Source organism: Euprymna scolopes, chromosome 28 (genome assembly GCF_053919585.1).
Source record: "Euprymna scolopes isolate OS-2025 chromosome 28, ASM5391958v1, whole genome shotgun sequence".
In the NCBI taxonomy this organism is placed as follows: Eukaryota; Metazoa; Mollusca; class Cephalopoda; order Sepiida; family Sepiolidae; genus Euprymna; species Euprymna scolopes.
The window spans coordinates 90,094,802-90,109,171 of NC_136509.1; the positions used below are offsets into that span (position 1 = coordinate 90,094,802).

The 14,370-nt window shown below is 34.4% G+C and overlaps 1 protein-coding gene across 1 annotated transcript in view; it reads left to right on the plus strand.

Annotated features, from left to right (window-relative positions):
• The window catches only part of LOC145249716 (MAU2 chromatid cohesion factor homolog), an 80,617-nt gene extending 71,329 nt beyond the window's left edge, over positions 1 to 9,288 (plus strand). The window contains exons 18-19 of the mRNA XM_080111594.1: positions 2,099 to 2,226; positions 7,460 to 9,288. Coding sequence (XP_079967720.1) covers positions 2,099 to 2,226; positions 7,460 to 7,519 — 188 coding nt within the window. The 3' untranslated portion in view covers positions 7,520 to 9,288. The remainder of the gene's footprint in view (positions 1 to 2,098; positions 2,227 to 7,459) is intronic.
• The last annotated feature ends 5,082 nt before the right edge of the window (positions 9,289 to 14,370 follow it).

A 14,370-nucleotide genomic window follows, 5' to 3' on the forward strand; every position in this document is an offset into this window, starting at 1 on the left:
AACAAAAGAAAAATATAACATATGTTTATTGGCTAAAAATGAAGAATTTCTTCACAATTGACAAACAAAAACATGTAAATTGCATGCGTTATAATTTTTTATTTTAAATATTTCACATGGTCTTCCCTTTATCAAAAAATGTACTTTTTGATAAAAATCAAACAAATATGATATATATATATATATATGTCAAAAAACATTTTTGCACCAACCTAATTTACTTTTTCATAAGTAAATTAGGTGCGAAAATAATGTCGGTTTTGATGTTCAACTATATATATATATATACGATATTACTTTTGCACCAACCTAATATTTTCAATTTACTAAAAAAAAAAAAAAAAAAACTCCTCTCTTTGTCTTAACATACAAATTGGTTGACACAAAATCTTGCAGATGGCAAACTTTTCATTAATATTAATGTGTGTTCATCTTGTTGTTATCATTAACTAGACCGTTTTATCGAAAAAGTTATAGCCTGACTTAGAATGAGGGCTTTATACCAAATTGATGATTAAACATGATTAAATTTGTGCTGATTTTTGCATTAAATGCTTATTTCTATAACTCCTTAATTGTGTATCGAACAGATACCATAAATCTTAGTTCCCTGCACCTTCTCATGACAAAAGTCCATACAAAATACCGTAAATAGTTTCTGAGAAACAGTAATTGTGGTGACTAATCCTCATTAATATCAAACTTAGTATCATCACACGATAACATAGTACTTCCTTTAAACTCCTCGGGCTAACATTTACAGGGAACATGAACTGGAATAGATACATTGAGATCATTGTCAAGGCTGCTGCAAAGAAGGTGGGCTCTCTCTACCATGCTAAAAAATTACTTACACCTGAAAGTATCCTGTACCTCTATAAGGCCACCATTTGCCCATGTATGGAGTACTGTTGTCACATTTGGGCTGGTGTATCTGCTGCTTGTCTCTCGCTCCTGGACAGTGTTCAAAAGAGAGTCGCCAACCTGATAGGTCCTGAACTGTCATCTAGGTTTCAGCCTCTGTCCCATCGATGAAATGTTGCATCCCTCTGCCTGTTCTACAAATACTTTAATGATGAAAGCTCGAACAAACTGCAAGCACTTGTACCTCCCCGACGTGACTACCCCCTACAAACCCGACAAGTCCCACTCCTTCACAGTAGAAAAGGTGAAGTGTAGCATCAAAACAGATACTACACTGTGATCTTCACACATGTATGTGTTGCAGATGTAGTGATATAGACGTGATGTGTTTCTTATTGTCAGGTATGTCTTGTAGAATTGTTCTTGTACAGAATTCCCCCTCTATTAAAAAACAATAAGAAAATCCATTTTTTGAGTATTTAAGTAGTAACTATCTCCACTGCTATTTTGACAAAAAAAAAAAATATATATATATAAAAAAACAAAGGGAGATAACTCAATAATAATTCAGGTACTTGTACAGTTTAATAAAGACATTAAAAAAATGAAAATATCCAAAAAAGGTTATATTGTACGTATCCGTGTTATGGAACAAAAAAAAAAATTTCACTTAATTATATCCAGTATTTTTTTTTTTTTTTTTTTTTTTTACAGCGAAAAAACAATTTGTTATTGAACCAAACAAAAGGTTCAATTTTTAGGAAAAAAAGTCAGTATTAAAGATGGGGGGGGGGAGTCGGCACTTTAAACGGAGTTATCTCTCCATGACGTGTTCAAAATATCTTAAGGTGGCTGACTTCAATGCGCTCTCATAAAAATGTGTTTTTCGCTGTGAAAAAAAAAACTACTCGATCCAATTAAGCAAAATTTATTTTCAGAGATCTTCAGTCCATAACGGATACATACAGTATAACTTTTTTTCAATATTTTCATTTTTTAATGTCTTGATTAAACTGTACAAGTACAATAATGTTATAATGCCTACAAATTACCATTAATTACTTAATGATTTTAGAATTTGATGAGTTTGTGATTTTTTTTTTTTTTTTTTTTTTTTTTTTTTTTATATGATTTCCATTTCATCATGGGTACGTAAATCATACAGTGATTCAAAATTTTTCCTGGATGTTTTCTCGATGATTTTTTTTTTTTATTCTTTTTTTTTCTTTATTAGATCTGTACCATTTATGCGGAGATCAGGTGAACGAAGCTGAAGGCTACAGAATGCACACCAACTTTTCTCAAGATCTCCTTAAAGACCATTTCCAATCCTCACAGATGTCTGAACATGGTCTCATACAGGTGAGCAACATTCATTCAGTTTATTTATGACAAGCGACCAGCGTGATACTCTTGTCACAGGTTATATATATATATATATATATATATATATATTAAAATGGCCTGGCAAGGCTACAGGGCAGACAACCAAAGCAGAAAAACCGGAGCTTTTCTGCAGGACACTACATATACAAATGTAGGCAAATTTGCGCATATGTTATTGGTTTTAAAATAGTTTTTTTTACCAATTATCATAAAATTTTAACTATAGAATAGTATTATAATCTTCAAAAAGCCTGCAAATTTTCATGTAGTTTCGTCCCATAGAACCAAAGATATGAGCATTTCAATATTCAATTTGGTTATTAGTGTATATATATATATATATAGATAGATAGATATGCCACCTCTTTTTGCAACTTTATAAGTTCCAATTCTCAGCAACTATTGATCAGAATTTAACAAATGAAAGCTCGTTGGAAAGGTAATGCCCTGAATTGTGTAGTGGGCTACGTAACATTTGCCCTTAAGGTCGCATATTAAGGGGATCATCCATCATCCAGAGCCTAATTTTGGGCACTTTTTTACAACCATAAAATGTTTCAATCATGGTCATTTGTTTTCTTAGTTTTGCATATGAATTACAAAATATTTGATATTTTCCCAAACCTCTGGCCTTGATGGAGGGGAGACTAAAACTTGTTGCTATGGTTTTAAATGATCTGAAATAATAGCAAGAGAAGACTTGATTCCAAGTCTTTCTTATATGTTATATCTCCCCTCTTTTGTTTTCATACACAAAGTAAATTTCACAATGTATAAGGATTATTTGATATTGGAGATATTCATAATCGTACGCTATTTCCAAAAGAGGGGAGATATATGACATATGAGAAATATTTGGAATCGAGTCTCCCTTTGTTGTTATTTCAGATCATTTGAAACCATAGCAGCAAGTTTTAGTCTCTCGTCCATTAAGGTCAGAGGTTTTGGGGAAATATATATGTATATGAGTGTGTAATTATAATTAGATAATTATTCATTAATACATAACAGACACTTAGTGTTTCATGCATAAGCAATCATCAGTGTAAGGTAACAAATTCTGTCGTCTCTGATTCGAACCTAGTCTGTAGTCATCCTTGTCACTGTACCTTTTTACTTGTCGAAGGGTTATCCCTAGCTAAAGTTATCCCTAGCTAAAGTTATCCCTAGCTAAAGTTATCACTTGCAACAATCACTCTAGGAGTTGTCCTACTTAGTGTTTCCAAATCAAATCAATTTTTTTTTTAAATTTTGCATATTAGCACAGTCAGGAAAGAGGGAGGGAATTACAAGGTCTAGCAGTTCAAAGGAAGAAACTATTAGAGAAGAGGCTTTCCAGCATCTCGGGATCTGTATAGTGGGAGATGAGGTTTTGATGCTTGTCGGGTTATTTTAATTGTATCTTGTTTGTATAATGCACCTGCAAATAAAGGTTTTATATATATTCCATCGAATACGTAAAGCAAAATCTGTCTTTTTATTGTTTGTTTGTCATTTATAATTTTCTTCCTATAAAACCAATATTTAATTCTAGTTCGTGAGTTTTTTTTTTTTCTCATAAAATGTTGTAATATGTTAAAATGAATAAGATATAATTGGTTTTAATTTTTTCCAAAAAATATTTTGTCCAAGTCGGAATTAGTTTCAAATGATCACCTCTTTTTAAAGAGGGGTGGAGGCATAATTTTATATGTGCGTAAGAAGTTACTTCCCTTTGATAGGAACAAAAATATATTTTGGAGGAAATAAAGTTTAGTATGTGTGTATATCACATGCATGTTTGTCTTGTGAAAGGATCATCACTTTATTGTTTTGTTTTACTGAAATCACTGAATTGGTTAGTTGAACCCCTTTCTCAAAATGGACACCTTTTCTTAAATGGGCCGCTAGCCTAACTTGCAGTATTATCATTGATATGCACCTCAAAGCTTTCTTAATGAGTGGAGATTCAGGCTTGATGTAGTAGATGAGACCATACGTTGGAATAGAATAAGTTGGTTGTTTGGTTGTTTTTGTTTTACGGCATATCAACCCTTTTCAGGTTATTTAATGCCGAATCCAAAGATTTTGAAGAAAAAATCTTTTTAATAGAATATATTTGTTGTTTTCACGTCGGTTTCTATTTAACCCATAGTTGGGACCCTAACAGGTACTACCACTCTGGGTCAGAGTGGACCTGGGAGAAATGGTAATTAAAGGGTGGCTCCACACTCCCCAAAAGCCACAAGCTGGGGCCTCACCACTGGATATAGTTTAAGGTCATATCCAGGACCTCCATTGAGGGACTTTTATCCTCTGCAGGGGGGCAGTCGGCGTATTCTAATGCCCCACCGACAGGGCCGGAATAGATTAAGTTAGATTGGCAACATCCAACACATGGCAGTCAAGTGACCAAAAAAAAATCATTAACTTTTATATTCTTGCATCCCATCGAAGAGATTGACTGAGGAAAAGGTGGAGTGATTATATCAGGCAGAACCTAAAACATTATCCATATATCTATAAAAGTGAACAACTCTCAACCTATATACTCAAGGAATTTTTGATCTACACACTTGAAATTTGGTATATATGCTATTCAGAAACGTGGAAAACATTTTAATCGATTTTCGCCCAGAAAAAAGGGCTGCTAAGGAGACAAAATTAAAAAATTGGTACGAGGAGCTCGTCAGATTCGTATCTGTTTGTCAACCGTTTCACGATTGCACATGCGTGAATCGTTCACATAACAGATTCCTTATGTTAAGAATAAGTAAGTTTGAAACACTTTTTTAAAGATCATAAAGCTGGCCTAATGGTTATCGTACTTATTGTCTTTTGGTTTCTGTTTTGATCTCAGCTCGAGTTTTTTTTTTTTTTTTTACTTACAAGAAGTCAACTGTTTAGAAAAAAACATAATACTTGCATGCGCATGTCTCAGTTTCTGTATGAATTAAAATATAATGTTTATACCTATTTTATGACCGGGCAACGCTGGGCAGCCTGCTAGTAGATTAATGGAAGCATTGGCAATGGATCAAATCAAATGGAGAGAAACCATGCGATCAGGTCGATGATGCAAATGTCCAATCTCTGAACTCCAGCCTAGTTTAAATCAGTTATAATGACGGCATAATATTTAAATTAAAATAATGACCGCATAATATTTAAATCAGTTATAATGACGGCATAATATTTAAATTAAAATAATGACCGCATAATATTTAAATTAAAATAATGACGGCATAATATTTGAATTAAAATAATGACGGCATAATATTTAAATTAAAATAATGACGGCATAATATTTAAATTAAAATAATGACGGCATAATATTTAAATTAAAATAATGACGGCATAATATTTAAAATTAAAATAATGACGGCATAATATTTAAATTAAAATAATGACGGCATAATATTTAAATTAAAAAAAAAACTGCGGTTAGCAAGATCACGTCTGCAGGATAGAGGTTGCAGTGAAGCAGGGTTAGGGTCAAAGTACACGTACATTTCTGTATTTTATCAAGATCCTTTAAATAGGACTAAATATGACAACAGTACTCCATACATCGTCACATAGTAGATTTGTAGAGATAGAGAATAACTGCAAGTGTGAGAAAATGTTTCGAGTGATAAAGAAAACCGACTTTACGAGAAGCGGAAGGAGCAATGGATTTAATAGATACATGAACTCCGAGAAAGATTTGATGAGAAAGAAAGACAGAGAGAGTCGAAAGACATCCAAACTTTTTCGGGATGATTTGATATGGAATTATGGTCTTTGTGCGATATAAGTGGATATCTAAAAATCAGAAGAACGCATTTCAGGTGAAAACATTAAAGATGACGAAAAAATGATTGAGTAAAAAAAAAAAAAAATTACAAGTAAAAATAAAATATTATTGAACAATGAAGTATTGTCGTATTTGTCGACTTTGAAGAGTTTTGAGAATACAGGGGAGGTAAGTGTAGTCTATCAATTTGGCCAAATAATTCTAATTCTTTAGCTTCCAATATGTTTATGGTTTATTACATTTTATTTAATTTTCTTTTAAAATATATTGCTTTTCATATATGTGATTTTTTTTTTTTTTTTTTTTTTTCTTTAAAAAATTTCTTGTAATGCCAAAAAAGTTCCTGTTTTGTATAACAGACTGACTTACATTCCTTGCTTTTGCTATTTCGAATTAGAAAATGACGAATTGAGATTAGCTATGTTTTTTTTTGTTTTGTTTTTTTTGTGGGATGGAGGGGGTAAAAATATTGCTAGCAGATCTTCTATGTGATCATTTCTTCATAATTTTTTGGAATTTTTACTAATTTTGCTATGACAAGTACATTATAGTGTTTTTACTTAAGATGCAATTTAAAAAAAATTTTGTAGCACATAAAATAATGCACAAACAGCAGAATTATCCGCACACAGATTATAAAGCATGCTATGGCAATGTTATTGTGTAAACAAGTCCAATAATATTTGATTAGGGAAATTTCTTAGTCAAGCGATGATTTTAGATGAAACTTGAATGATTGACTAATTGAATTTCTTTTCAGGTGTAATTTGTGGCAGAAAGAGGCCCTAAGATTATATGAGGATGAGCTCCTCCGGCTCGTACTATGATTTTAGTAATCAAAGCAAAAACTGTTCATTTGAAAAAATTGAAATTTGAAATGTAATTTTTAGGGTTCTAGTCCAGATTTTACTCTATATTTAAAAAACAAAAAATAAAGACAAATCTGTACAATGCAGGTCACATGACAAAACGAAAATATATTCCAAAATATTATATTCCAAAATCAAGTATTTTTTATAAGAAAATCAAATTTTATACGTATCCAAGAAGTGACTGTTTTGGTTGATTATTTTGAAAAAAATGTCAACTAACAAAAGCTGATAATTCAACAATAATCCAAATTTACTAGATTCATGTTGTTGTGCCTACATGTTCTTGTCAATTGCTTAAGAGTGATTTTCTTTATAAAAAAATAAAACTACTTGGCCAATTTACCTGATTTTTGGCATATGGTATTTTCGTTTCATTCCAGCTACTATATCAGATTTTTGTTTATTTTTGTTTTTTTTAATTGAGGGAAATTCTAGACAAGTTCAACCTTTTTTTTTTTTTTTTTTTTTTTTTTCCCCTTAAAATTATAAATCTCTATAAATTGCTCCCCCCCCCCTCTTAAAATTATAATTCACTATAAATTTTCCCTTTTTTTTTTTCCAGTGGACGGAAGGTCCTTGTCCATTTCACTTGTCTTCCGAAGCCTCAAGCAGTATGTTATGAGAACGAGAGAGATAACAAGAGTCCAGTCTTCATGGCCAAAAGGAACACAACACCCCTCCCCCCCCCACAACACTCTGACCCACACACCCCTCGTCATTTCAGCAAGATGGGGCGGTGTTGTTGCTGAAGACAGAGGGAGGAGAAGGGGTAAGCAGCTGCCCCGTTCACTGGGGGGGCTGGGGGCTATAGAAAAAAAAGAAACTTGCAGGAGCTGTGACTGAGACTTGTGCTATGGGCGAGTGAATGTAAGAAAATCAGTGGCTAGACAATTCATCTCAGTCCCCCCCCCCCTCAACATTTTTTCCCCCCATCCTTTCCCTTCAATTGCTCGATCCTTTTTCTTTTTCGCCTCGTCACTTATGAGATGTCGTCAAGGACATCGGAGATCTGAGACACCAACTACTGAACTTGGGCGGAAGGAGAGCTTGTCCGGTCTAATTTTCTCCCTCGTCAGCTCAGCATCATCAAAACAAAACAATCTCTTTTCACGTCATCATCTGGTCGACGTGAGGTTAAAATCCATTTTAAAAAAAAAATGACGCAAACGCAATTTCTGCGCCACCATCACATTCCCCTCATTTATCCACAAAAAAAATCTCATCTCCAAAACTTCGTTGTTCATCTTGGCAATACACCAGTTCCATCATTAAAGACAAGAAAGGTCACGACTTCCTGCCCAATCCTAATCTCGATCCGGACGGCCGAGTCACTGCCATTTTGCTGCTGCTGCTTCTGCCATTTTCACGATGACAACGTGATTCCATCATCTTTCACTTTTGCTCATTTGTTTTTAGTTTGTCATTTAAAAAAAAACACAAAACAAAGTTTAAACTCGATTCACATCTGAGCAGAGACACCTTTACATGTCTCCCGCCATACTTTGTTTTTCTTTTTCATCTGCACCCAAATTCTCCAAACCCTCACATGAGGTTTATAATTATTAACCCAAAACCACAGAGAATTGATAGCCTTTCCCTCCATCCCTCCCTCCCTCTTTTTATTTTCAACTGTTTCTCTTTCACCTTCCACCCCTTTCTCATACCCCCCTCCTCCTCATATTGTCTTTCTCTCCTCTTTCTTGCACTCTTTTCCCCTTCCTTTTCATGTTCTGTTCCGCTTCTTTCTCGTGCTCTGTCCCCCCCCCACTTCCTTCTCGCGCTCTGCCCCCTCCCTTCTCACACTATCTCTACCCCTCTTTCTTGCACTGTCTACCCCTCTTCTCTCAAACTCTGCTCCTTCCACTCCACTTCTCGTACTCTTTCGCCATCTCTCACACATTTTCTCCCCCCCCCCTATTTTACACACTCCCCCTCATCCCCTTCTGCATTTCAAGCCTTCTTTCCATAAAATAAATTTCTTCCCCCCAATCTGGCAGCAAAACTTTGGCTCATTTCTCTGAAATGCTCCAGCTCACTCTTTTTACAGCCCATCTTCATCTTGTGCTGACCATCTGGAACATTCAACAGTGCCCCCCCCCCATTCCTTCGTATGATTTCTTTTTTTCATTTCAAACTTTCAAAAATATTTTCCAACCCAATAACAAAATTCTTTTCTTCCCAATTCCATAAAGTTGTTTCATTTTTAAAAACCACTTCAAGTATTTAAATCTGTATTTCATTTAAACCTTGAACAAATTGTGAATCACAGACTTTAATGAATCGACAAAAACAAAAATAAAATCAATACTTTTTTTTTGTTTTTAGGGACGGCTGGGAACGGTTCTCTTAGCTTTTCTTTTGTAAATAAGAAAATAAATTGTTGATGCCTTTTCTGTGGAGTTTGTAATCTTTAATAAATGTCTCTTTTTGTTTTCTCCCTCTTTTTCGCTTTCTTCCTCTCCCTCTTTCTTCCTCTCCCTCTTTCTCTCTCTCCTCTCTTGTAATGCTGTTGCTTGGACGAAATCTCAATATCTCATCAGTGTAGCTAGTCCATTAGATCAAGGAGGTGATGGTGATACCATCTGCTAATTGCTAAAGTAATACCTATGGTGCTGACTATGGATAACAGTAACTGTCTGATGAGAACCCCGCTTACTCCCTCCCACTTCGTGTCTTCCTTCCTTCCTTCCTGTCTCTTCCTCCCTCTCTGTCTTTTCCTTCCTCCCTCCCTCTCTGTCTGTCTTTTCCTTCCTCCCTCCCTCTCTGTCTGTCTTTTCCTTCCTCCCTCCCTCTCTGTCTGTCTTTTCCTTCCTCCCTCCCTCTCTGTCTGTCTCTTCCTTCCTCCCTCCCTCTCTCTGTCTTTTCCTTCCTCCCTCCCTCTCTCTGTCTTTTCCTTCCTCCCTCCCCCCCTCTCCGTCTCTTCCTTCCTTCCTCCCTTTCTCTCTATTCTTTAACTCTTTCTCTTTCCTTCCTTCTCTTTGTATCACTTTTTCTCTTTCTTTCTCTCCCTATCCCTCTCTGCTCCTCTTTCATTGTTTTTTTTTTGTTTTTTTTTGTTCAACCCTAAACAATTCAATAATAATTCAAATTCCTTAATAAAAAAACAATAAGTGATATGCACTTCATTCTTGCATATTTTTTGTTTTTCCATAACATTTTTTTAGACTTTTAAGGGAAAGAAGATAAATTTAATTTCTCTAAGAAGCAGTCAGGTTGAAATAAACTGGAAGAAACCTTCAGTTTGAAAAGACCGCTTCAACTAACACTAATCTGTACATGTTTATATAATTTGGCTCGTTCATGACAAGGAGCCGGCAAAAAATACATGTGTAAATTAAATTAAAACATAGTTCAGCAACGATTTTTTTTTTTACATCTAATAATATGATGGTAGTTCCAAAAGTAAGGCCTCCTATTTTTTTACTCAAAAACTAAAACCTTGAAGAGTTGCAAAGACGGAAGTGATACCATTAAAATGAGCAACCCTTTTGTACTCCAGAATTTATTTTGCTACATAGTTGCCGCCATTATCAGTGCACTTTTGCCAGCCTCTTTTTGATGTTTTCGTCATAAAAGTCCAGAGCGTGCTTTGTCACTCATATCTATAATGCATGAATGCCTACTGGACACTATCCTCGAGCGTCTAAGATCTCTCTGTACAGAGGATTGTCAGAACAACTTCGCATGAGAATACTTTTCCATAGAAGTAAACCCTAACTAAATATTCAAAATCACATTTTGTATTCGCTGTTCAAATTAGATCTCCTCACTATGGCTAACTCACATTAGCTTTTACGAGTAACGGTGCACCTTCTCCAAGTGATGTTACCTCAAGTAATAGCACAAAACTGGATACTTCACCAGACTAGATAAATTCTTTTCCTGGAATCCAGTAAAACCGAGAGATCACAAGAAAGACTTACTATAATTTATTTAAATGGTCAATTTGGGGAGAGAAAAATAATCTTCCCAACTTCTTTATTAACTCAGTAGTTTATATATATATATATTTTTTTTTTATTACATTTTCACCCCAAACAAGGCACATTGCCACTTTGATGTAGGGGGCTACTATCAGGGACATAGTTGCAAGGATACTATGTAGGGAGTTGGGCAGCAAGATGTCTGTTCACATTAGGCTTGAACTTCTGCATGTCAGTACAGCTGGGAAAGAAGGCATCTGAAAGGGAATTCCAAAGTCTAGCAGCTCTGGGGCAGAAACTATTAAAGTAGGAGGCTTTCTTACATCTAGAGGTCTCTGCTGTGTAGGGGTGGGACTTTGCTGCTTATCGGGTTAATGTAACATTAGAATATCTATGTATCTCATATAGAGTTCAAGTGTTAGCCCCAGGTAGTGGGCCCCTTGATTTCTGAGAACTTTGACTGAAGTAAAATAAAACAAAGAAATGTCGAATTCCTTTAACTGTGCTGACATCAACAGCATCGGCTTAGTAAACGTTCAACAGGCATTGGTGAATGTTGAGCGGTTCAATTTTTTTTTCTGCATGAAGAAATTCAATGACACATCTCTGCTTCTGACACACGTCCACGACATAAGATGCTTTGTTAGAGTCTCACACTATCAATATCTGCAACAGAGAGATGAAATAATGCAATTTGCAATCTCCTCTGATCCATTCAGGCAGAATGAAATAAATAGCAAGCATTACTTTTGGAACATCCCTTGTATTATAAGCCAACAAGATACTACAAGTGCAATACTTCAGCATTTCAAAAGTTAAAATAGACAATAAAAAATGGTATTTATATTGAGACGTGAGTGAAATCTGACGTTTTAAAATATAATTATTGGAAAATTTATATATTTACTTATTCATGGAAAATGTTAGCATAGGACAAAAATTACAGAAAATAAGTGAGTAAAATTTGAATAAAAATAAAATTAATCCACAAATTCCAAACTAATAGGAGGCCGTTTTTTTTAGAATAAGGGAGATAATCGATGAGAAACTGGTTTGTCGATTCAGAATAATAAAAACAAATTTTTTATATAATTCTATTTGCGTATCTTCCTTAATTTTTTTAACGTAATAGCTATTGCTTCAGGTTTTAATTTTTAGCCTTGCAGCAAACATGTCTTCATAGCTTAGGCATTAACCTCAAAGGAAAAAGTAAATCGTAAGCTAAACGTTTTCGTTTTGATTTTCGGTGGTGGTGCAAGAGTCATTTTCTTAACTTTTAAAATCATTACTATATATCGGGTCCAATATAATATAATGTATATATCTATAAAAGTGAAATTGTCTGTCTGTGTGTGTACATTTCCCTACTAAATTATTCTGTTAATTTTCAGTCTACAAACTTGAGATTTGGGAAAATCTTTTTAATCGGTTTTCGGATGGAAATTTGGCACTCAAAGGGTTGAGGTTCAACAATTTGACCTTTAAAAATTTTGGGTCAAAACACTTGAAATTTTAGATGTAGTTTACTTAGACATAGATCAAACTTTATTTTGATTTGAGCCCAAAACAAAATGTTAAGGGATCAAAATTGGGTTCAAAGTTTAAAGAATTTGACCTCTGCAAAATTACTTGGCCAATTTTTGGTCTAAACATTACAAATTTTACATAAAGTATATTCAGACATAAGGCAAGCTTTTTAATCGGTTTTTGGCCGAAAATTTGGCTGCCAAGGGGTCAAAATTCAAAAAGATTTGACCTTTGGGGTCCCTAGCAAAATATTCGGACAGTTTTGGCTCTAAACATTTGAAATTTTACATAAAGGGTATTCAAGCAGTTTTTGGGTGAAAATTTGACTGCCAAGAGGTCAAAGTTTGCCGAGTTGACCTTTGCAGACTCTACCAAACTCTTCCGCCAATTTTTGGTCTAAACACTTTGACTTTTAGATGTAGTTTATCTGAACATGAGTCAAACTTTTTAATATATATATATATATATACATATGCACATAAAGTTATGAACAGTACATAGGGCCCGAGCAAAGCTAGGTTGAACTGCTAGTATGATAATAAATACAAAATATCATATTTAAGCGTATTTTACGACCGGGCAATGGCGGGCAGCCTGCTAATATATATATATATATATATATATATATTCTGCTTGTTTCTTCCTTAATTAGTCTGTACGTTACGCTTTTCAAAGAGGCCAAATTACTTTTAAAAAAAACTTGTGAAATTAGGTTCTAAAAGGGCCGATCTGGCAACCCTACACTAGAATAGAAAAGTTACCATATGGCCTTGTTTTTAAATAATGTAATTATTGTAATAGTGTTAAAAGGGAACTTATAATTTCGATGTGCAGCAGTTCTTCACCAAAAAAAAAGTCAGCGAAAAAGGGAACATTTTTTAAATGTTCCCTTTTTTTGTTGACTTCTTCAGGAAAAAAAAAAAACATTGCCAAGAGGTGCTGGACTGAAGGAGTAAATTAAAGATTGTCTCTTACAATGTGATTTTATTATTTGTATTGAACTATGTAGCACAATATTATTTTCTGAGTATTTATTAGTACTTATTAATTTATTTCATTTGGGTCAGTTTTACATGAAAAATACAATGGACATTATTTTTATAGAAATATTAATAAACTCATTTGCTGCGTGTTATTTGTTTTTCTGCCCCAAAAACTAATTTTTTGCATTGTACAGAAAAATGTCAGCTTTATCAAAACATATTTGTTGATAAAATATGTTTCACATTTCACAGATTCTGCCGGGTTGTAAAATAAGCTTAAATATATCTTACTTCATGCAGATTTTGTGGTTGTTATTGCAGAACCAATTTTCTATTGATTATTATGTTGTACCAAATGTAAGTACTGATTTCAAACATCAGCTGGAATAGGAACCAAAACATTCAACGCTCCAGCCAGTGTAGTTATCGAGGGATAGGTAAGAAAGATTTATATTATAGACTAGCCTGGGTGTTTGGAGGTGTGTGTTGACAAAAAAAAAGTGGTAGTAGGCAGGCAGGCTCGAACCTGTACTACGAAGAAGGAAAAGAATGTGAAAAAAAAAAGTGATGCTTTGCCGTTGCGTCCATCGCCAAACCAGAAGTGGCAAAGGTTTAAATGAAGGCTAGTCAATCGAAAAGAGATGACTTTCGAAAATATCAGCAAAAAAAGCGACCCCCCCCCCTTCTTGTAGAAAAGTGTTTTTAGCCAATTTTTCGATATTTATTGTCCGAAGGGTTGAGCTTCAAAATAATACTGATCTCGTGAAAATCTGTCGCCTCTGTCGAAAATACATATATTTAAACAGACAGGTGAGATTTATTAATAATAAACTAGCGAGGGGTACCCGGCGTTGCCCGGGTGTTTGTAGGTGTATGTGAAAAAAAAAATAGGTGCCCGTGAAAAAAAAAGCCTTGACGACGCGCAGTTGGAAAATAGTAAAGTGTGAAAAAAAAAAACAGGTGCGCGTTTTTGATTGACGTGACGGCAATAGCTATTCAGCAGTTAGCATTTTGTGCGGGACAGTTTTTAATGAGGTCAA